Here is a 26397-nt window from a genome sequence, read left to right as displayed (position 1 = left end):
CATCTCTACTGATTGTGATTTATTTATTTATTTATTGGGATTTAACGTGTCTTCGTATTAAATAATCGACATCCCTTACTTTCTTCTGAATATCCGACAAAAATCATTGGTAATCTTTCACTGACTTCGTCGGACTCCGGTTTTTGATATAAACCACAGTATTTACTGCTCTTGCTCAAATTAGTTTCAATTTATAATAGACTTCTGACTTCTGAAATGAAATGAAATATTTATTTAATAATGATAACATTCGTTTTAGACTTCTCGCATATACAATAATAGTTATGTTAGCTGTTTCAACCACAACAATTTGTTTAGGGGTATACAGTATCGCCTTCTAATGTAGAATTCCATTTGTTGATAAGAAAATATTGAAAGCTCTATTACAAAATGTCGTCCCACCATCTGATCTCATACATTTGTTCGACTTGCTAGTTCCTTTTTCAACACTTTATATTTTTGAAATTTCTTAAAGACTCACTCTTATGTTTTAGAAAATAAACATTCATCGTGTCATTCGGGAATAATAGTCGATAAATAATAACATGTACCTTGAACCGTTGAGTGAACTAGCTTCCATGGGACTACATAAATCTGTATGTACGATCTCCAGTATATTGTTCGTTCGCGTTCAGAGGTTTGGAAATGGTTTCTTACTAGTCGTCATATCCGTCGGTAATGTTCACATTATCAAGACCAGTCATAATATTCTTTAAAATTCGCATATATTCCGGATTAATATGGGCTAGTCTCCTATGCCAATATTTATTTGACATTGTCAAATTACATATCGGTGATTTGACAAATTGTATATATACCATTTAGGTTGTGGCCAGTTGCGATGATAATATCCATAGAGTTACTAATAGTGTAACCGTTTTTCAAGAAATTAACAGTAAATCCTTTTTCAGTAAGTTTACTCACCGCTAACAAATTCATACTTAAAATTATTTATATTAAAAAGGTTTCTTATAATAATTTCCACGTTTTTTCCGGGTAGGTACTAACACAAAATAAAAACTAACACAGGTCAATCTTCATACAAAGTGGGCTGGAGTAACGCACACGTAGACACCACTTACCGACTCGTTATCTCGGGGGGACTCGAGCGCATACGTGCGCGACTGTCAGTTCATTTCTGACACGCGTTTGTAACTGTTTTGTACAAGCAATGGAGCAAAATAAAATACCCTAATTGTGCAATAGACGGTTGTTTAAATTCAACGTTAAACTGTGGATTTTCGTTTTTTTATAGCTATCAATTATCAAGCCACTAGGAGCTGATATTTTTGGTGATCATGGCAGGAATATGTTATAAAGTGGATATCTAAGCTCGATTTATATAACAGTTTCCTATTTCGAATCATTTGAAACGAACTTAACTATTTTTTTGTAATATTGCGTTGAAATGTTACGTACCTAATATTACGTAAGTTGAAAACATGATTTTTTGTTCGTATATACAGGGTGTCCCGTAAGTACCACGACAAACTTGGGGAGAACATAGGTGAGGGTCTGACCTCTCAGGGAAAAAAAAATTACCTTAGTAAAAGTGTCACCGTTTTTGCACTATCAATTGTTTTAGATTTTTTGAGAAATTCAGCCCTCTTCATCTTCTTTCGTTAACTGCGTGTACAAATTTGGTGATGCAGTATTTATTTTTTCTGTTAAATACTATCAGATAGTTGGTCTATCATATTGAAATGGAAATTGGTTAAAACATGTAAAGGAACCATGAAAAAAATAGGGATATTTTTAGATTTTAATTTTATTACTATTTTTCCCTCAACTTTGACTCGTCGCGGTGAAAAAAAAATGTACTGGACTATAAGTGTACGTTGCGCCAAAAAATATGTCCAGTTAATAGAGATTTGAAAAAGGTACACACTTACTATTTAAAGTTGATAAAAAAAAAAGTTAAGGCCGTTTTTGCATGAAAGGGACTGAAACCAACTAAAACGTAATGATCGAGTTTTTATTTAAATTACGGTTTCTACCGAATCACAATGTGTCAGGCAGTACTAAATCACATTATTACCTAGTTACACACTTAAAAATATCATTCTTCATTTGTTAAAAAACAATTTAGTAACTAACTAGCAAACAAAGTATTACAATTTATTAAGTCAATTTTTACCTACTTTGAACTGTCGTTTCGAAGTGAAACTTCGTACATGTATGTAATTTGAATGACAATACCATAATTTGGCATCTTGGAACAGATCTGATGATGAAGTCAGCAAGTGCATGGTTCATTTCTTAGTAAATCCCTCGAGTCTGGGCTAAATTGGTAAGAGATCTACCATCCATATCCTGGCTCCATCATCAGATCAGTTCCAAGATATCAAATTATGGTATAGTCATTCAAATTACATACATGTACGAAGTTTCACTTCGAAACGACAGTTCAAAGTAGGTAAAAATTGACTTAATAAATTGTAATACTTTGTTTGCAAGTTAGTTACTAAATTGTTTTTTTACAAATGAAGAATGATATTTTTAAGTGTGTAACTAGGTAATAATGTGATTTAGTACTGCCTGACACGTTGTGAGTCGGTAGAAACCGTAATTTAAATAAAAACTCGATCATTACGTTTTAGTTGGTTTCAGTCCCTTTCATGCAAAAACGGCCTTAACTTTTTTTTTTTCAACTTTAAATAGTAAGTGTGGTACCTTTTTCAAATCTCTAATAACTGGACATATTTTTTGGCGCAACGTACACTTATAGTCCAGTACATTTTTTTTTTCACCGCGACGAGTCAAAGTTGAGGGAAAAATAGTAATAAAATTAAAATCTAAAAATATCCCTATTTTTTTCATGGTTCCTTTACATGTTTTAACCAATTTACATTTCAATATGATAGACCAACTATCTGATAGTATTTAACAGAAAAAATAAATACTGCATCACCAAATTTGTACACGCAGTTAACGAAAGAAGATGAAGAGGGCTGAATTTCTCAAAAAATTTAAAACAATTGATAGTGCAAAAAGGGTGACACTTTTATTAAGGTAATTTTTTTTTTCCCAGAGAGGTCAGACCCTCACCTATGTTCTCCCCAAGTTTGTCGTGGTACTTACGGGACACCCTGTATATTGGTTTGTCTTTAATGCCATTTGGTAGGTTTATGTCTAAAACGGATAGGGCAAAAGGAATTGTGTAATTAGGGTAATCCGTTTAGAAGTTATTAGGGATTTTCTATTGTGAACATTGTAATTTTTTATGTGCTTACATATAAAAATTATTTTCATAGACATTTATTTATGCTCAATAAGGCCGAAAGGAGATGTTTCAAAATGTATGGGCTCCCGGCCACCTTTTGTACACTATATTAAAAATTAAGAAAACTTGCAAAGAAGGGGGTTAATTTTCTTCAAATCATGTTCGTTTAATTGTTAAAAAACAATAATTTACACTTAAACTTGCAACACAACAGTGGAAAAACATCATGGCGGTAGTGATTACCGTAATAATGTCATCTGTCATTCTATTTTAACTTACTATATACATTATATACTTTTTAATATATTTTTTACGCGAATGGGCGTAGATATATAAACATTGTATTGTGTGTATTGAGAAACAAGGCCTATATTTGATAAACATTAATTATATTTACTTTCATAAATCTTGACTTAAAACAAACATACCAAAATATGTACTTCTATACCAATTTATTTTAGTTAAAACATTTAAGTGTGTAAATAAAACAACTTTAAGTACACATTTGATCATATTTTACTTACTCTTCACTTAGATACATTATTTATTCATTTTAAATATATCTTCCCTTATCAATATTTTCATCCTGTGACGAGCTCAGCCCAAACATCAAACAATGGGCATAATGTGAGCGCAACTACCTACGAGTACGGTTCGTTGCCCAGCGATGCAGTTGCAATAATAACTGATTATTTTGTCATCCCAAGAATGTCCTTGTCTTGCTAATGTAATTATCTAAAAAAGAGAAATGTAAAAAGATTAGCTTCTGTAGTTTAAAATTATTTACGATTATTTCACGATTAATACAACAACTGATGTATATTTTACCTGATGATATTGAATCCTTGTCAACACAATCCACAGCGATCGCACGAAAATCACAAGAGTCCATAAAACATAAGCTGGGTAAACAAGTAAGGTAGAATCACTCCATAATCGTAAGCAGCACAGAGCAGAAACATATTCAGGATTAAAAAGGAATCTTCTCATCAGTACCTACATATTTATTCAACGTTTACATTGGAGTCCACTATTATAATATGTATATATCCACTTTTACGCATATCAAATTGACAACTTCTTCTTTTTTAATTTGACATGTCACTTACATCTATAAAACCAGATACTATTTAAAAGGTGGTTTTGTTATTATTATTATAAATAATTAATTAAATTCAGAAATAATGACGGGATACCCAAAACAAAAGCCAGGTTGTAAAGTACTAAGGTAACAATAACTTTACGACAAAAACAGCGAAATACAGAATTACCGACATCCAAAGAGTATAGTAACCTATGTGTGGGGTACACATAGGTTCCCGACATCGACAGTTTTGAAAACTTGATATTGACAGTATTCCGCCATATTTAATATTTCAATGAGGATTGCTTATTTTAAATATTTTTAAACACGAATACTTTAGGTTATCAAAATATATGTGTATTTTTCTTCAATTATACAAATTATTCGTGTTTTTTAGTTATAATGTACATGAGATGGCCGAAAATGAAACATCTACTTTGCCTAAACACTTGTTTCCTTGGAAACAAACTTATTATTATTTTATAATGCGGTGACAGTTGCTAAACCTCACGACAGTTATTGTATTTTGTGTATGTTACCGTTAGATTGTAGAATACGTTAGCATACACATTAACTAGGCTTAAGATTAGCTAGAAAATATGCAGATTAACGGTCTTATTCATAAAAAGTTATAGAACACTTATAACGTTGCTATAGTACGATTGTTAAAAAGTGTTATTCATAAACGCATTTTAGGCACTAAACCGTTCTATAAACCTTCTATAACTTATAGAGGCCAGAACCCTACTATAACAGTGCTATAAGGCAAAGATGGCCGACTCTCAACAGCTGATTCGTGATTACTAACCTAATTTGACAATACGTTTTTAATAAATTATGTCAATGTCCATTTTGTATACAAACTTGAAATAATTTATTTTAATATCCGATAAATAACATTATTATATCACTATTTTAAATTACAATGCAAATTTTACAAAGCTTAGATATTATTAAAAATCTAGAAAACCGTCCACTTCGAAGAACATTGCACCAAAGAGTTATCAGTTTTCTTTAAACGACGATCGACTTTCGGAAGCGTTATCGCTTTAATAAATCGACAGTAAATTTTATAATTGATCTCGTACGTAATGATCGTAAATTAGATCGCAGAAGTCCTGGTACACCTTCTGAAATACAGGGTTTACTGCCATAAAATATTGCGAATGTTTACAAAACGAAACTTAATTGAATTTAACTTTATATAATTATATGAATATTACATAAAACATTAATATCCAACCAATTTTTACTCCTTTATCTTTTAACAACGTTTGCTCCACATCCCATTTTAACAAATAAAATATTTATAAATTCGCGGTATTTACAAATACAATGACACTGACATGTTATTTGGTTTTATCGACAACCCATTGACAAGAATGTCAAGACAGAATATTTTTTAGTACGAAATAATGTCATTTAATGATGTTTATCTATGGATATTCGTCAATTTGTTCGCCGAACTTCACTATAATGGCAACATTTTCATTTATAGTTGACTTTAGCGACACATTAGTTATAGAAGGTTTATGGAACGTTTATGAATAAGCAATTTTATAGAACGTTTTATAAGCTTATTGAACACTTTAACTAATGAGTGCTTAAAACCTTCTATAAGCATTTTTTATGAATAAGACCGTAACTATGTAGTTAAAATTCGAAACATCTTTTCAAACTTGTTCTTAGGGCTAAAACACATGCCTTTCTACGACACGACGACGTATCGTGACACATAGCGACATCGTGCCGCAAAGCGATATTGTTTCTTGAAAATATACAATGTTTGTCGTAAATTCATGACACGGCGACGCATCATGGCATGCACGGGTCGACGTCAAGGGGTGAAAATTGATACAATCTTCGTTTTGTACTTTAGGTAATGGGCAAGCTATCTGCGTTTTAACTGATTTAGGCACATTAGCTGTAACATCTAGTTTTTTCTCATGACATTTGTCAGAAATTCGGAATGTTTTTGATATTATATAACTTTTTAGGGTTCCATACCCAAGGGGTAAAAACGGAACCCTATTTCTAAGCTGTCCGTTTGTCTGTCTGACATAGAGCTCTATTTCTGGAACCTTAATAGATAGAAATTTAAATTTTTTACGGAATATGTATAATGGTGGCCGCTTTAACAATAAGTACTAAAAGTAAAAAGAAAAACTTTCAAAAAAGTGTGTGTGTGTCAGCTACGACGCACGATTGGAGTTTACTCCTTACGAACGATAATTATGATATATATCGAATAGAAAAAAGGGTAAATGAACGCATCTGCTAAAATGATAAGAGAAACAAACATATATCTGTAATTATTCGGATTATTAATATTACTTCAATAATGCGTATTACATAAAGTATGTTACAAAATAATATAAATAATAATAATAATATATAGATGTCTACAATAGATGCTACTATATGCATTTATTATACAGCATGCATACCCTGTACTCGGCAGCAGTATACAAGTTGTGGCAGAACTTCGTAATACGCAGGCGCGCAACACACACGTACAAACATACGCACACATTCAACTCTCAGACTGGAGGTAGTGAACTATACAGTGAGACTACGAAGTATCGCGCAAAGAGGAGACCCCGAGAATGAGATACGCTGTGTAATGTATTCCATCTCATTCTTTTACACGTTCAATCCTACAGATATACATATATGTTTGTCTCTTTCTACGTAACGCCTCAACTTTTCGTGTTACACTTGATTTTACTCCTCATAAAATTTCCGTACCGGGCCTTATAACTCAAATCGTTTCTTAAGGAGTAAACTCCAAAAAACTTTCAAATAAAGGAGAGTTGCCATGCAAGGACCTTCTTTTTCTTTATGAGGAGGAAATCTTCAAAAGGTACTCGACGACGTGAGAGTGACGCCGGGTTATGTGGGACTTTATCCGCACTAAAATCCTCCGGTGGCCGTCCTCAACGTTTGTTGGAGAACTCCGGGATCTCCGACTGAACGTAACAGAAGTCCTTTAAGCGCGATGCCCCGATCGAGCTGTGCCCTGGGAGAACAGTTTTCGCTCCTCCTAAACTATCCGGTGTTCACGACGGTATGCGACTACACATACCGCCGTCCTTCCCGGGGACACTTATTGGACGGTTCGAGCTCCCTCTTGCCACTCCCAACTCCGGAAGCCCCCTTGTAGTCGCTTCTTACGACAGGCACGGGATATCGTATCTAACCCTTTTTTAGTCCAGGAACTACAGAGACAAACATATAAGGACCTGCTATTTTTTAGCGTTTTTCATTTGAAATGTTCACAATGCATTATATGGCTGCTATAACATCAATTAGTAAAAATAAAAATAAAATAAACAAATATTTTTGTGGTACGGAACCCTCAGTGTACGAGTTCGATTCGCACTTCACCCATTATTTGAATTGAATTTAAATTGAAGTTGGAATTGAAAACGTCTTTTGTCTCGAGAATAAAAACAATTGACGTCGCCTATAATAGTAGGAGAGCCCAAGACGGGATTTCGAGAGTGACTCGAACGCGGCAGATTAAGATATGGGAGATACCTTACATCCTATAGAGTATCTTAAACTATCCATTTGGGGGGTTCAACCAGGGAAGTCCATCAGACTTTTAATAAAAAATCGTATTATCTATAGTAGCTTAATTACATGCTGAAAACAATAAATTTATAATCTGATGGTTTGAGGGCAGTAATAAGGATAATACGTTAGGGAGTAATAAGGTTGCAAAAAATCTATACCTGGACATACTCGAGTGCGGTATTTTTTTAATACAAAGGAAATAATGCTAGAAAATATGCACTATCTGATAGCGCCATTTATTAGCATGGATCCCTGAAAAGTAATGGTGTACAACAAACTAAAGGAAAAGGCAAATTTTATGGAAAATACATTATTCTTTATATATTCTCATTCTATTTTTTTTTCAAATCGTCAGTATAAAAAACCCCTCCACTAAATCGTCAGATGAAGGGTTATGATAAGTAAAACATCAGCTGGAATTTCCTGTATAATAATCTTACGCCCTCAAGTGTGTCAAGATAACGTTGTTTTTTGCATTTTCGAAGAGTCACTGACAGTCTTTCGAATCGAATCGTCAGTCTTTCGAATGGGGGACTCATCTGGGGTAACTTCATATCCCCTTTGAAAATCTAATGTGCTGGTTATTTTTTTTTTCATTTTTACCTCTCGTATGGCTGTCCCCCTATGCAAACCAGCAGATAAACATATTTCCGGCATCAGAGATATATACTCTATCACTAACCTGCCGCGCCTTGAGTATGTCTGACTCTGCTTTTTACATTTTTCGAATCATCTAGAAACTATTTCCACGGTGAATCGAAAAATATCACACAACCTTTTCTTCACTCTAACGTGTAATCTACACAATCGTATACGTCCTATTGACGCTCGAGTTTCTACCAATTTAACATCATGGGCTCCCCTACTACTCGTACATTTCGCGGACAGAAACACAGATTCATTAACTGCAAATATAACTTTGTAATCCTATATTACTTATATAGGATACAAAGTTATTTAATGTAGTTGGTGTATCTAGATAACTGGACAGAAATTACAAAATATTTTAGTTTTTCCATGAGTTATATACTAAACACTAATTGTATTCTCAATTTCAACCTTCTATGTCTGCTGGAAGTGCCTTAAACTTTTGATGATCGGTCAGTCAGTCAGTGAGTGAGTGACAAAATTACGAAGTTTAACTACTTGTAATTCTTAAACTACTGGTTCAAATTGCATGAAATTTGAAATGTACCGTGTCTATACAATGCTTGCTTGGCTCCTGAAAATTCAGGCTTCTAGCTTCATATGCAACGAAGTTACAGGGGGTCAAAAATGGGCCGAATTGCTTCGGGAAAAGTATGGTACGGCCGTGCCGCTTCTTTTTTCTTTTGGCTCGACTTGGCGGAGGCACTGCCGTGCCTCCAGATTTTTTCGCCCCTTTAAAAATGCCATTCCTATTACGGCCCTTTCATGGCATTTACGGCATTTCATTTCCTGCAGTACTTTTTTCCAACTTTATAAAGCATTTACATCATAGCAAAAATAGGATTTATGTTGATAACTGCAAAATGATTTTTCTCAGTTTTAATAAAATTATATTCAAATTGTTTCGCTTTATCAAGGTTTGTTATGGACTACCGTGACCTTGATCGGCTATTGAGGTCACAGCGTGTTTAGATACAACAGGTAGGTCTCTGAGGACAGCCAAATGTATAAAGATAATTTCCATATTACTGTGCTAACCCTAGCCATTGAATAGTAAATAGGATATTTATTAATGTGTGCCCTAACCTTGTGTGGCTCTTATATTACCCTTTAGGTTATTACGCTATAGGGCGAACCTTGTCAAGGACGGAAAATTGTAAGGTATATACTTTTTGATTGATGATAAATAATAGAAGAAAAGCAATATTCTACTAGTGTGAAATTGAATTTCCGGCTCCTCAACCTCTAGGGTACGAATCCGAAGCATTATCGTGTGATTTTTTATGTTATATATGCGTATTTAATGTTTATTATTACTGACTTAAACGACGAAGAAAAACAACGCGAGGATGTTTTATGTTTGAGAAATGTTTTATAAAAAGTATGAGTACGTAATGTAAAAATATTTGAAGGGCGTGTGAAGTCTATCAATCCGCACTTGGTTAGCATTGTGAACTATTGTACTTCACTGCATAGTCTCTTCAATGATAATGTTGACTTGTAGTACACCGCCAGTCGTCAGCCTTGTGTCACGTATATTCAGAGCTAAAAACCTCGAATTCAAATAATTTAAAACAATATCCAACCTACTTATAGCGCCCCCTACCGGTAAATGTCATTATCGTTTTTCGTGCAGCCTGTGTACATTTATGATTTTTCAAAATAAGAAATAAAATAAGTAATTTATCGTAAAAATTGTTAATTTATAACAAATATTTCAATTAATAATTTATAAAAGACGTAGGTGTGATATATTGTGCAAAAAAGTTACAATGGAAAATAAAGAATTTTGACGAAATTATTCTGAAGACTTGTACTAGGCGGCCATTACGAATGCAGTCGCAAATTGAAAATGTATTATTTTCATTTATTAAAGATAAGATGATAATCTTATATATTAATGAAGAATGACAAGGTAAATTTTTACATATATATTTTTCCAAGCAAAGGATTTTTAGATTACCATATTGTTCTGTAGCAAGGAATTTGACGTCTTATGTTCATTAACTAAGCTTGTCACCTATTTAGGTGATCTCGCTTATTTAAATCCTTATATAAATCTCGCTTATATAAAGCTATGAACATAGAAATAGGGTGCTATTTAGCCCCGTGCATGGGTACTAACCCGTTTATACTGAGTATTTACTCACATAAAAGAATCTACTATTGAGTAGAATATACCTAATGGGTATTCACCCGTTCAAATAAGGTTATGACCCTTACATATTGGATATTTACCTACATTACAAGAAATAGGGTGCTATTTAGCCCCGTTCATGGGTACTAACCTGTTTATATTGAGTATTTACTCACATAAAATAATCTACTATTGAGTAGAATATACCTTATGGATATTCATCCGTTCAAATAAGGGACCCTTACATATTGGATATTTACCTATATAACAACTATAATAAGATACTACTATTAAGTAAACGGATACAATGGATATTCACCCATTCTAATAGGGTATGATGTCCTTCACATCGGGTAAATAACCCATGTAACAAAATACTAATAATCAGTAGATAGACACAACTATTACCATCGATTGGGTGTAATGATTTTAATGAATGAACATTTTATTGAAGAATCATTCAGATTAATAATGTACATGATACAGTATATAGAGATGACAATTTATATCCTTTTGTAATACTCTAGAAGAACCTAAATTTGGTTTAACCATTCATAAGAATTTGGTATCTAGGTAGATCAGCATATTAAAGAGTAATTTACTAAAGGAACTATCTATCTATCTAGATGGTGATAGATAGACTAAAGGAAAAAATAGTTTAAAGGAAGAACACTAGCCTCTAGGAAACTGTGGGACGGATAACACATGATTAGACTTTAAAAGTTGCACAAGTCGCAGTTACTATTGTAGCTGTAAAGAGTCAAAAGCCATGCCACATCAGGCGAATGCTTACTGCTCTCGAGCATTTGACATGATTGTTTCTTAATAATTTTAAATTATTTGCCTTTATAAAGATAATTTGCTATCAATTATCTTATTACTGGTGCTGGTCATTTATTATGTATAATAAATAATAAGAAGAAATTTCATAGTACAAGTACTGGAACAAATGATCGGCAAAATGGTTTAAGAAACAATGATTGTTCAATTCATATATATATAGTACAATATTTTATAATAACAAATATAACGAAGATATTTACACTTCATCCTATGATAAACTTCATCCAAAAGTTTGAGATACTCATACCAAATAGGGTCATTATCTGACTTATACCAAGCCTCATGCACAAATACCTGTATCACAGAAAGGCTTGATCGAAGTTTCCTTTGGAATAAATCTTCAATCACAACAGATTTTTAGGTGAGTGGTTAATAATGTGGTCGATTATTTATAATTATAATTTTAAAGACCAGTTGTAACAAATAACTATTGACCCAAGTTTTGCAAGTGGTTAGCTTTAAGAGTCTATTTGTATAAACACTTAAACTCATTATTCTCAAGGAATGAAGATTTTTTTTTTTCAAAATATACTCGGTATGTGTGTAGAAAGACTTCTCACATCAGTGGTAACATATTGTTTACTCTTAACCAATTTTTTACAATATTTTTACTTTACCAACACCTGATGATGGTGATGTTGGTTTATATTGAATATCTTGGTCTTAATCTTGAGCTTTAAATAAAGCCTGGCATTCCACTCACTACTTACTATTGTTTTCAAGAATGCATATTTGGATACTAATTCATGATTACCTTAAACAGTGTTTACATGTCTATGGTTAAATGGAAATTCTATGCATTTCAAGTTCTTTCCTTTGGTTTGAGCAGAACACTATATTTATGTTTTTATTAACCTTTTATAAGATACAAGACCATACATAACTGATTAAGATCTAGGGACATTGTGTCAGTTATATATTTATATAACATAGTTCCTATTTGAAATGTCATAATATTGGACAAGGAACAATAACGACACTTAGTAATTTAGGATCATAGACATAATAAGCTATATCATTCTTTAGGATTTATTGGTTACTTAAAAGATAGTTTGATAATTGGAAATAATACAACTGTTAAGGTTGTTCATTGTATTATACAAGGAATAAATAAATAAAAAATCAAATTGCTTTACCATTAGATAAAAGATTAAAAATCAACACAAGGGTGAAATAAAAAGAAAAAAAAATATATATAATAATAATATTAAAAAATAAAAATTATAATAAATGCAAAGATATGTATATATATATATATATATATATATAACAATTTTAATAATGTTTATCAAAATACTATCCCTCTTACAGATAGATATAATTACAGGTGGTAGTTGTCATATTATTTTTATTATCGGGACACAATCAGTTATGTAACATATGGTCATTATTCTCGGTATTTTTGTTATTTGATTTAAATAACAAATCCGATCAACTATTTAAAGTTAAATGCAGCGTTACTTGTGCTTAAAGATATTTTTTCAATAATCATCTTCAACACGGTGAAACCCTAATACGTGTAGGCAACTCCACAGTTATTTCATATAGAAACAGCATGGTGTTTAATACCCACATTTAACCGTAATATCAAGGCACATATTGGATTTATTGAATACCCAAAAAATGTTTTTATTTCCCTAATACATTCAATAATTTCAGAATGAATTTGCTATCACTAAATTAAGATTATACATTGCGAATTAACACTTTGAAGGTTTTTAAATAGATTTATTTACTAGGAAACCTACAAGAAGTATGACTTACATGTCATGACTAAGGTTATACTATTTAAATGGAAATATTCATTTTATTTCTAATAAAATAATTGTTGTTAAAGATTATCTCTGAACGGTTGGGGAGTTTGTGGTAGTATCAGACTGGTCCAGACAGTCCTAAAAAATAGTATTAAAAATAAATAAATAAAAATAAATAAACCTTTCGTTTTGGAAGGGTTGCATTTTGGGTCTCATATGAATTTAAAAAAAAAAAAAAAAAAAGATTAGATCCATTTGTTTTTCGTCAACGCTTTACCCTGTATGTTACTCGCTTCCTCGAGGAGCGTTTCGTTTCTATACACGAATCTCAAGATTTTGTTGCTCTACAAGCAATGTTAGACGCAATAATGAAAACGTGATGCTGGTGCTTATAATATTTTGGCCTAAACAGTGTAAATAACTAGATCTATCTGTAGACTGGTTACAATATTCTTTTCATTTTGATATATATATATATAGAATTATTTTTGTTCTTAAAATGCATATTTAGGTTTTCTATCCTCCATATCCCAAGTATGCTATTAGTTGGGATAGTTACATCTGATGTATAAATATTTTTAGCGAGTTAAGTGTAAAATATTATATATTATTTAGTGGAGATGAAGAATAAATACTATTTACTTTTTTTGGTTATTGTAATTACTCATATAGTAAAAAAAAAAAAAAAACAATAATAATATATGAGTTATATATATGTATATATATATATATATATATATATATATATATATATATATATATATATGTATATATATATATATATAAGTAATATATAAAAACAATAGATATCGTATATATTATGACGTTCACTTGGTGTAAGCCCGTGAATGCTCTTATTACTACCGATTCGCCTACATCTGAGTCGAGACTTCTAAAAAGTATACATAAACATAATAATAACATTATTGTATATTAACCAAATTGCTTGGCGGAAGATATTGTATATTAAATTGCCACATGAATTTAAACCTTACTATAACCAGTGTTCAAACAATCTAGTATTACCATTATTTCATAGTAATCATAGTATTTGTCCAGCACATCCTTAATAAAATTACCTAGATAGGCCTAGTAACACTTGAGAGTTACAAGAATAAGTTTATTTCTTTTATGTAATCTTATAATACAGTGACCTTCCAGACGACAGTTTCTAGATTTTACCAACCACGGAGGATGATGGCATTGATATATCATTTTTTACAATACATACCATTAGAGAGCACGCTTTACCACGCTGCTACGCTGACGTCTAAACATATGAGTGTCAGTTAAGACCCTCTTAGAAGGATAGCTGAATGGATCAGATCTAAGTTCAATTTTGTAGTAGAGACGTTACATCAAACGTATACTTGATAACTGTAATTAATATTTAAATAGATATATTAAATTAGGAATTTTAAAAATAATAGGATTTAAATGTTTTTGTATCTTGTTTAATAGGCTCGTTATTTTACAAATCTCTAAACATCTACAAGTCAACATTATCATTGAAGAGACTATGCAGTGAAGTACAATTAGAAATTAAACGAACTTACCTAAGTGAAGTTCCAATTTCAATTGTACGAACTGCATAGTCTCGAAATGATATTATAACCCACCCACCCATACTTATATACGATAAGTATTACCCATAATATCATCTATGTTGTAAAATAATCGAGCTAATGAACTTACATCTTGACCCCAGGATCTCTAAACTTAATGACATTTACCGGTAGGGGGCGCTATAAGTAGGTTGGATATTGTTTTAAATTATTTGAATTCGAGGTTTTTAGCTCTGAATATACGTGACACAAGGCTGACGACTGGCGGTGTACTACAAGTCAACATTATCATTTCGAGACTATGCAGTTCGTACAATTGAAATTGGAACTTCACTTAGGTAAGTTCGTTTAATTTCTAATTATAAATAAGGGGACAATTCTAGGTTGGTTGGGGCTAGAGTTTAAATTAAATAATGAATTTTAAACAGACATTCGTTAAAAAATAAACGATTTTAAAATTATAATCTTCATTTGTATTTGGAATTTACATTTGGATTAAGGAGAATTAGAACACGGAAATATAACTTACCTAAGTTCTTTAGTTTTTATAAATAAACAAACCAATAAAATCCAGTTTAAAACCACAGACTGACTCTTCAATGTTATTTATGTTATGGAAAGTTTATTATATTTTAGAGAAAGTATGTCAATGCTAAAGTTGTTATTGTAGTTGTTCAGGAAGTTAGAGGACAAATCCGATGAAGGATAGCTCAATGAATTTCAAGCTTATACGGTAGCGAATATTCCAAGGACTGATTCTGACAAGCGGTTAAAATATAACTTGTAAACAGGAAGATTTGTTTTAACACAGCTAAGAATGTGTTTGTGAAGCAACCCCATAATATTTTCGATTATTTGAATATTTTATATTTTATTTTGCTATGAGTCGCATAAACGTGTCTTAGTAGTTTAAGAATAGTAAATAAACCAAGATAATATAAGATATTTTGAAGGCAGTAAAAACCTTTGCGATTAGCCTCGGAGGAACCACCGTCACATCTATTTCTGCCTAATAACAGCATTGTTGAGTGCTGATGTGTTTTGGTGTGACGTACTTATCGGAGAAGTTCCAAATTAAACCCGACCATAATGCATTGATCCTCCCGTGGCCGACTTACATAATATATAATTACAAATTTCCGTAGGCAACAGTAGCCACTTACCATCGGTTCGAAAGTCGAAGTTAGTATAAATAACTATAAATTAAGTTATCATTTATTTTTCAATGATGCTCTGTACGGGGAGAAGGCAAAGACAAAAGCAACATGTTTGTGAAACTAGATATACATAACGAATTTTTTATTCAGCTCACATACAGTAAAAGCGAGTATGAGTAAATAAAAATGCAGACTGCAAGCGCTAACCTCGTTACTGGGAATGTGGAGCTGGAGATCAAATGGATCTTTTGAAGATCTTACAACTACGTGGTTCGACTACAGTGGCATTAATTATGTCAATCAGCACATATAATACGCTGATAGCGTCTATTATTGTAAGCTTTTAATTTGCCTTGTGAGTTCGTATGTATGTAAGTCTCAAATGTAACTCAATTTCAAACTAGTTGACCATAATTGATTCAGCTGAAATTTTGCACGTTTGGTTCATTTTAATGACAATACATCATTAGCTAAATGACGTAATCCATTATGATGGACCGAATATTTTTTAAGCACCCCTATGGTACTAAATGAAATGGTTTTCCATTTCAATACTTGTTTTGAAAAAGCTACATTTTGATGCTCGTTGTAGCGCAACTGCACTTTAATTTTGCGCTTACAGTAGATCAATTCTTTCACATTTCTCGGTGAATTGGCAAACTTATCCGCGCGAAAGTATATATTATGTATCTGTTTAGTACATATACCTTCTAAGCATTCACTTGGAATAAAGTTGTGTACATAAAATGCAGAAGCAGCAACCGCTAACCTCGTATCTGTGGAACTAACGGAGTTAGAGACATTCAGATCTAAAGATACCTTGGAATATTCATGCTTCAATAAATATCTCCTTCTGAGACTAGAATGTACCTACTTATAGCGAGAAAGTTTTGCGGGCGCATTCTAGAAATATTGCATAAGTGTTATGTAAATACTATAAGTAGTTAATATACCTTATGATAGTTATTTTATTGTATTATACCAGTAGGTGTTTAGTTATTCTGTTCAATTGTTGAATACATAGTTATTTGTAGCAAGGTATACGTAAAAATACAAGTTTTTGATGCTTCTGTCTTTATAAATATTTTATACCATAGTTTGGAAGTTCTTAAACAATAAAACCGTAGATACAGTGTGGATACCATTACATTATTTAAAATGTAAAGATTTTATTAAAATCGTTTGCGTACTAGTGTAATAACATTATTTTACTATTTTTGGAAACCAATTGTGTTATCCGTAAACCCATTTTTGAAACAGGTAATCTTAAATTTAGTTAAAAAATGATTGATTGCAAAATAACGAAAAATCATCATGTGGACTGCATACCGGTTAGCTATTTTGATATTTAAAAAAATATTTAATAAAGAATCATAGTAAACATAATGATATGCGAATTATCATCATTAAATTGTGACTTAATATAATTTTAGTAGAAGTCAAGGGTACTCGTACATTACTTTTACGGCGTCAATTAAGCTTAGTGCATGCAATAGAATTCGGAAGAACAAGTTTATAGCTGAGAACCAATAAAATTTTATGGCGGCGTGTCTTTTCGCTTCACGTTTTTCTGTGATATATGTTTGTTTTCCATGCTTTCCCTTCTTATCGTTTATAGCAAATACGACATTAAACTGTTTCTCAGTTCAATGACCGGCACTTTATTAAAATAAAGACATGTCAAAGTAGTTTTCATAAATAAAAAGTTTATACCAATAAATTGATTTATGTTAACACTACCTATATTAGGATTCTTTCATTTTTGTGTGGTTAAGATACATGCATGCATATGTTCGTGCACACACATTCATGCATACCAAAATATAAGCATATACATTTATACACACAACCGCCGAGGCGTAGACGTCTTACATTTCTAACATTGACGATTATTGTGTTATGCAATGTCATCTGAATCGACATGTTTTTGTAGAACACCCTATATAATACATCCATTTCATACAACCTAATTTTTGGGACACTCTGTATAGTTTACCTATCTTTGCAGGTGTATTGGCAGTTGGGTGCTACGGACGCGGTGATCCCGGACACGTGGCCATCGGAACTCAGCACCCACATCGACCTGGAACACCCCATCAACGTCACCGATGGCAGTGGCAGCTATGGGGCTTATATTACTGTAAGTAACTTATAATGTCTAAATAACATTTTCATAATTGTTATTGTTCATGTCATTCCTCCATGAGCTCATTTCCTTCTCTCTATTAGACTCGAGTCTTTTTTTTATATATAATATAGGAGTAGCAGACGAGCATGCAGTCCACCTGATGGTAAGTGGCTACTGTCGCCCATGGACATCTGTAATCAACCCCAGATAGGATTAGATATTCCTACCTGAGGTCGGCCACAGATGCGCCGCTACCCCTGAGGACTAAGTTGGAACGCCTCGGAAAAGTCTGTCTCCTACCACTGCTGTTATTAGGTAGAAAAGGTGTGGCGGTGGTGCCGCCGGAGTCGAACCACAAAGGGTTCTACCACCCTTTTGACAAGGATGCAGACTTTATGCTATAGTTCAACATATTGCCTATGTGTGAATTAGTAAACTTCACACAACTTTCAGATTTATTTTACAGAACTTCCAGTCATGTAGGTTTCCTCATGATGTTTTCCTTCAACGTTAAATTAATTGATTATTTTGGTGGTAGAGCTTTTCATAATTAAAAGCAGTGGCGCATTCTGCCTTTAAGCGCAGCTGTATTCTGGTATGAAGGGCACACCGTTCAAACCAGAACGTGTAAGTGTCTTCCTTATCAAAATAAGGCAGACACTCACATGAAGCTTTTCCACTTAGTCCTCAGGGTATTTCTATGCTTTTAACGTTGCGCTATTTTCGTTTCAAATATTAAATGTTCCTATTGAGAACATTTTTATAAAATCTTCATCTATTTGGAGTTCATATCAAATGCTTTCAATGTCACTGTTATGTAATTTTAGCCCACTCAGTTTGAACTATTTTAGTTGTCCAACCATATGTTTAGCCAGTAAATATGTAATAGAATTTATTAAAATGAAGTGTCTATAATTACAAAAAATAAACAGCGTAATTACTGTTTTCTAAGCGATTATTATACCTCTTTAACCAAGACTGAAAAAATAAACAGTTAATCTGTTTGTCTCTATGTAAGTTATCTTTACTTGGGATTTACTAGCTCACCCGTTGTGTTGCCATATTATTAAAAAAATGTTAAAGGTGAACAACCCTTATCACTTAGGGTTATGAAAAATATATAGTAGCCGATTCTCAGACCTACTGAATATGCATATAAAATTTGGTGAAAATCGGTAAAGCCGTTTCGGAGGAGTACGGTAACTAACGTTGTGACACGAGAATTTTATATATAAGATTTTTTGACGGCACTTACGCGTTATAGTAGAAGACTTTAATGTAGCAATGTAAGCTTAATTATTAACCGGCCCTTGTAAAAGATCTGTCTAATATATTGAGTTTCAGGTTTAACTTGCGCAAGAAGTTAATTTTAACTCACAATGTAGAACACGTAGCTTATAGAGTTATAGACTATGTTCTCCCCGCCGTTATTGTTCACGAACTCCGCTTTTGAGAACAGAGCAATACCTCTCAAGCCGTTCCTTATTTATTGGTTTTCGCTACAGTTCGTGAGAGGCTTATAGACAGAATATTGCTCTATATAGTCACTGCATAAGCATTCTATGCACACTTCTTTGTTATTGTAATGGGTTAATTATGTTTCAAACCTAACGTTTTAGGCAAGTAGTTCTTGCTAATGCCAAAAACTAACTAAAACAAAAATATGTATTTTATCAATCAAATTAATCTATACCTAATCAAATTAAAGCAGGTATACTTAGAAAAGTACACATGTACAAAATATTGAATAGTTTCAAAATGGTTAGGATTTTTTTATTCTAAATAATAGAAAAAACATTAATTTACTTTTATTGAAACGTAAAACGAAGTTATTTTTAGACATATACTCCTAAACCCTTTTAACCAACTTCTAATATTTTTAAGTGAGCCCCAAATTTTATGAACAAAATTCGCTCTCGTACTTTCATATTTTCCCCCGGGCCGTGGTCGGTACAGAAAATTTCAATTTGCCCTTTATCCCTTGCCGAATTTTGTTACACCACACTTGGGAGAGGGCAATACATTTTTGAAGCGATATTGCTATAGATTTTCAAGGTTGATATTTTTAGACACCACACCTGGATTACGTTTACAATATTTTGCTTTGTATGTTACATATTTCATTTTGACTTAGATTGCAGGGAAATTCAATTTTTATACCGCTTTGTAAAATTGCATCTTGACTTTCCACTGTTCCAACTTTTGGAGGATACATCAAGCCGGTCTGTTCGGTTGGTCGTCATTGCATAGTAGTAATTAAACCTCAAATCCTTTGTGTACATGTGTCTGGTTATTGATATTAATAGTGAACAATTCAGCTGGATACGCTTGTTTCTTACTTCGATCTTATAAAAAAATCTCAAATAAGTGTTGAAGTCGCGGTACACAGCCAGTATTAAACACTCGTGTAGGCATTGTTCTGCCTTACACCGTAGGCTCATTAAATTCTCAAACGTAAGTGATACAAAAGATTCTCTGAAGATAGCCGCCGGCTAAATGCTGTAGCTTTATGAAAGATATGCTAATGTAGCTGTATTCTCTTTTGTTGCCAAGATGCTAGCGAATGCGCGCGAAGTCTGGCAAAAATGAGCAAAGAATATTTTCTTTGTGTGTCTGCCATTATGACAGCTTGAAAAATATGCTTACTTGATAAGACTTGTGCTCAATTATCAACATACTTAAGTTAATAAGTACCTACAGTAAATAAATAATAATAAAGTTTATAATTTATACTGAACGTTCTAGCCAATAATTTAATTGTACGCCCAACGCAAACTGGAAATGGTAATAGTTAAATGAAGTGATTAGATTATTTATTTTATTAAAACGAAAGCGAGCATGCAGTCTTCCCGATTGTCATTGGTCACTACCGCCTATGGACATTTGTAAATATTTCCCCGCTGTTCTAAGCTTTAATTGGTTGCTGGTAGAGCAGCAATAGATTACAGATTCGTTGCTCCTCCTGTGGACTGATATGGTCACCTCGTATGTACATTAGTCGCCATCTTCACCTTTCCATTGAAACGCTACCCTGAACGCTAGAAGCAGATTTGGCGGTGGTATTTTTGGAGTCAAAGCAGTATGTAACTAATCAGTAAAAAAAAGTTTTAGAAGGTATTTGAAGTCTACCAATACGTAGTTGGCCAGCGCGGTGGACTATGGCCTAATCCTTCCATTCTGAGAGGAGACCCGTGCCCAGCATGATGGTGGAACCAGTATGGTTTGACCATCTTTCAAACCAAGCTAAAACATCTCGAATATTGATACCATCCGATGATAGAGTGCGTGATGTAGAATGAAACGTAAATGGATAAAGTAAGCCGCCCGACAAATATACGTGGAGTATTGTGTAGGCGAATCGTTCCATTTCCAAATTTATTATTTACACCAACTTTACGATTTCGTCCTTCGAGTTTAAACGAAAAGTACGACGGCTCCGTATTGTCGTTCAACTGGTTTATTGCTATTGTAAAATGTATTTCAATTGCTTTGGAAGCTATCGTTTTCTCGAAGCAAATGCTTTACGATTACGACAGTTCGAGAAATGGTACTTACTGTGTTGGAAGTGGAGTGTAGCTTTGTAGCTTATTGTGGTTGGATTGACTATTTTGTACATCCCACTGTTGGACACGGGTTTTTTCACTAAAAGAGGCCTGTACCCTTAGTATGAGTTTGTACGTTTTTACAAAAATGTCTGTTTTTTTTTATTTGTTTACGTATTTGTCCATACATTTCCAATCAGAGCTCCTTTCGAACTGTATCAGAACTTTTTGGAAATGTACAGGAAATACGGAAACAAATACAAAACAGCCATATTTGTAAAAATCTCATACTACGGGTACTGGAATCTCCATCACACTGGCTCGATGTGGATAGTGTAGAAAGGAATATGTTTTCTAATCCGGTTTTAACAAAGATTCATCATTGTCATCGTCAATTCATTAACATCGCACTGTTAGGCACGAGTCTTCTTCCAGAATCAAAAATATTTTAACCAAAGCTCACTTTGCTGGTCCAATGCGAATTAGTAGACTTGGCATCACTGTTAAAGCATTTGATAATTAACTTTTAATACTTCTTCTAATAAATCATTGGTAGCCGAGATTCGAACGCTTATTCTCATGTGTGAGAGTCTGAAATTCATACTAGGTACATAAGTTATCCTCGATATTTTTTTTACAATATATTCCGTTATGGAGTTCGAGCAAGTGTTTAAATGTTTGTTTTTCGTGTGTTGTTAGCAAATAGTGAAAGCGTTGTAACGTTCCATTTGCGTCGTTGTAAACATGCAACGTTCTGGACTACGTTAAAATATTAAAACGTGTACGTTAACGTTCACGATAAGCGCTATTAAACGCCGTTTGTTTAGCTGTTAGGTTTAAGTGGTCGTATGTGGTGTTGAGTGTTTTGTATTGCCAATATAAGTTAAGTGTTCATTGTTTCATTGCGGGTTAGGGACTAGCTGGTATTTTCTGTTTTGAGAATAGTTAACTATATCTTTGCTTGCGTACTTATGCGTAGTTAATTATAACAATGGCTTTGCTTGCCTATTTATTTATTTGAGGTTTCATTTTGAACTATATGTTCTATATTCAATGTGAATCGTGCGTATCTGTCGTCGTGCATATCTAGTAGATTTTGTGCAGATATTTGTAATGTTTTTAAACAGGGTCAATATATTAATGTATCAATTGGCGGCAATAAAAAGTAACGTATTTTTTTTGGCAATGAATGACTTTTTTTGCTGCTTAATTTCGGTAATTAACCCGTGCATAATTTTGACAGTGGATTCTACTATTTCAATGAGGCGGAAAGTCGTGACGAAATCACGGACAACAGTACATAGAACAATACATGTCTATTACAGGACTACCAAGTTTCCTGTAAAAGCTAAGAGCATAAAGTTCCATTAAGTGCTTTTACGGTGGTTTCCGCCGACCTCGCCGGCTAAGATCGCTGACTCACTGCTACCTATATGAGTATGGCATGAGTATGGCCGAATAATAGTACTTCTGAAGTATAAAAGGGGTAAAATGGATCGTAGTTACCAGCTAATGTCAGGACTAAATGATCGTCAAAAAAACAATGTTAAAGTTATAAAAAACAACTCTTTAAAGCTAGCGCCACATTGACGACTCTTTTGCTATTTCGGTGTTTTATGGAATCAAAATAACAAATACAATGAGCATGCAGACTATCTGATGGTAACTCATGAATATCTTTTTAGGTCTTTGCGTGTTGTGTCAATGAATATATTTGCTTTTCGAAGGTGCTTTTATGTCAGAGTATCGACGCACGGGCCCTCTGCACTTTTGGGGTAAATATTTCATAGTCTCTCTTTCTTCCTTTCTTCTTTCATAGTCTAGTCGACCAGCGTGGTCACCTCTTTCCATTTTTCTGAGTCCAACATTGGACAAAAATGGGTCCACAATGATTGCTTTATAAATGAAGCCCAGTAGGTAATAGAGGGTGTTCAATTATGTGTAATTGTTACAATAATCGTTAGTATAGAATGTGGAATGTATTGAACGCGTGCCAAGGTCACCACGGCGAGGTTGTTTGGGGTTGTAAACTTTGGGCATTTACACCCTATGGGCGACCATAGGATAAAGGTCAGCGCATATTATAACGGTCAAATTATATTAGCATCATATAATGTTTTTGCTTGATAGGTACCTAATCTAAAACGTGTTGTATTTTTAAGATTTGTGTGTAGTGGTGTGTGGATTGTTGTTTATGAATTTAACTTGCTACTGGGTGGTTCTAATTACCAACCAGTCCACCTGAATAAACAACATAAAACTTGCTGAACATGTTTTGGAGTCTTGTCTGATGTCGTTACAGATTCATTTCTATCCCTAAAGGACTAAATTAGAATGCGTCGTGCCAGTGTAGAGCGTGGACTAAAACCCTTAAAACCTTAACTACCATGCGTAAATCTTTGTAATTTGAGGGCTTTATCTCAGGTTTTCAAGATAGCTTTACTAAATAGGTGATAGAGCCCTTTGTGGTTCGACTCCGGCGGCACCACCGCCACACCTATTTCTGCCTTATAACAGCAGTGATAAGCGCTGCTGTGTTCTGGTTTGAAGTGTGTGGTAAGGGAGACATACTCTTCCGAGGCGTTCCAGCTAAGTCCTCAGGGGTGCATCTGTGGCCGACCTCAGGTAGGAATATCTAATTCTATCTGAGGTAGGTTACCATCAGGTGGACTGCATGCTCGTCTGCTACTTCTAATTTATAAAAAAAAAACTAAAATTCTATGACTTGGAATTCGGATTTAGTGTATCCCATGTCGAATGTTGTTAAATCGTTCCTAACGCTTTTGCTAGGCTTTAACGACTGCTATATAATAAAAATGAAGAGATCTATACCCAGCATTCGATAAATGGTTGTTAAAGAAAAAGAAGAACATATTACAAAACAACGGGTACTAACTGCTTAACGAGCTTTTAATTAGGTGACCCATAGATCTGATAAGCGAGGTTTTATATAAATTATGAATTGTGATTTTTTTTCTGGGTATTGGTGCTTGTGTAGTTGTGCTATATTTATGTGTATCCAATGTCCATGTCATCCACGTCACGGGGAAATCTATCTGGGGGGCTATGAATGTAGAAATTTATTATTATTTAACCATAATTATAATGTGGGACAGTCCTTACCAGTATGGAGGCACTGTCGACGTGGCTTGTCAACAATCCACGTCGTGTTGGATTCAAAGACGTTGGATGATTGATTCGACTGTAGCAGAACAATGCCCTTTGTTTGTATTTACAAACTAAATACAGCTATTAGACCAATGATTTATGAATTGTATTGCTTCGTTGCTTTTAAGGTCACATCAACTTAAGAAAGATTGATGTCTTGAGACCTATAATTCTCAAAGGGTAATTTAGTCGATTCACATTCAAAGACATTACTAACCACTTTCGTTTCGCTGGTAAGGGAGACATACTTATTCGTGGCATCCTAATTTACTCATCAGGTAGCAATAAATCAGGGGCCAACCTCAAGTAGGAATCTAGTCTGATCCGAGGTTGAACACAGAACACAGTCCATGGGCAGCAGTAGCTAGGTGTAATGCGTTATCGTTTGCCACTATTAGAAAAATCAAGCGTTTCCAATGCATTTGGGAGTCACATACCTATATGAAATAAACAAATAAGCACAATAAATTAATAAGCATGATACGGAGCAAGGTCGTAATATTGGATGGTAACAGATAAGCCACGGGGGTCATAAAACCAAGGTCGGGGTCACGGCTATGGTGTGCCCTCAATAGCGACGAGAAAAACATTAATAAGAAAGAAAGGTAACATTGGTATATTAGCAATAATTAATAACCCAATTAAAATGTGATGCAACCAAGTGACACACGATCAAATATACTAATACAACGAAACATTCTGGAAATCAGACGAATATACTACGGTTTTATTTCCAGTCTGATCTCCGGCTATGCCGATTTTTTTAAGTATAATATAGGAGTACGGGCATGCAGTCCACCGGATGGTAAGAGGCTACTGCCGCTCATGGACTTCTGTAATAAATCCCAGATAGAATTAGATAAACCTACCTGAGATCGGCCACAGATGCGTCGCTACCTGAGAACAGAAAAGTGTGTCTCTTAGCATACGCTTCAAATCAGACCACAGCAGCACTTAACACTTCAGTTAATACGCAGAAATAGGTGTGGCGGTGGTGCCGCTAGAGTAGGACCGCAAAGGGTTCTACCATAGATCACTGACTTACATGGAAACACTATGGTTTCCATGTAAGTCAGTAATTTGCCAATCTTGTCCAATGGCGCGGCCTGCTATTTTGACTCATGGCACCCATGTCGCACGAAAAATCCTCATATAGGGCTATAAGACTAAAAGCCTTATATATAAAGCGTTAATTAAAAGTTCTATATGTAGGTATTTATTTATTTGTTGTTGTACGTCTCCATGGCACCCCACAGGGATACTAGTGTAGGCTTTCAGCGTTAAAAGCCTTTTCGTATATTGAATAAGGCAAAACAGGAAGGATGTTTGCGTGAAGCTGAAAGCTAGACTAGAATTGAATGCTGATAGTGTTTTGACCTTTGAGCTTGCGATCAACCTTTTCCGGGGCGTACCTGAAATGGGCGGTGTTTTGTGTATGCTGTTAGGTATTTACGATTGTAGATATTTGTCTAAAGTAGGTATGGTTGAGGTATAAATTATATCGCAATTATTTTTTAAATTTTTGTATCTTGTATATACAGGGTGAATTTTTCAAACGGGCCTTCAGGG

The 26397-nt window shown here is 33.8% G+C and overlaps 1 protein-coding gene across 2 annotated transcripts in view; it reads left to right on the top strand.

Moving 5' to 3' along the window:
- Positions 1-26397, top strand: part of LOC140745003 (5'-3' exonuclease PLD3) — a 65527-nt gene that overhangs the window by 35099 nt on the left and 4031 nt on the right. For both annotated transcript variants that reach the window (XM_073076743.1, XM_073076745.1), the window contains exon 8: positions 17999-18130. In XM_073076743.1, the coding sequence (XP_072932844.1) occupies positions 17999-18130 (132 nt within the window). The remainder of the gene's footprint in view (positions 1-17998; positions 18131-26397) is intronic.

Source organism: Epargyreus clarus, unplaced genomic scaffold (genome assembly GCF_041222505.1).
Source record: "Epargyreus clarus isolate Ecla_fem2 unplaced genomic scaffold, WU_Ecla_fem_2.2 ptg000009l, whole genome shotgun sequence".
Lineage (NCBI taxonomy): Eukaryota > Metazoa > Arthropoda > Insecta > Lepidoptera > Hesperiidae > Epargyreus > Epargyreus clarus.
Note: the sequence above shows the minus strand (reverse complement) of the source record. Positions and strands in the feature narration are given on the sequence as shown.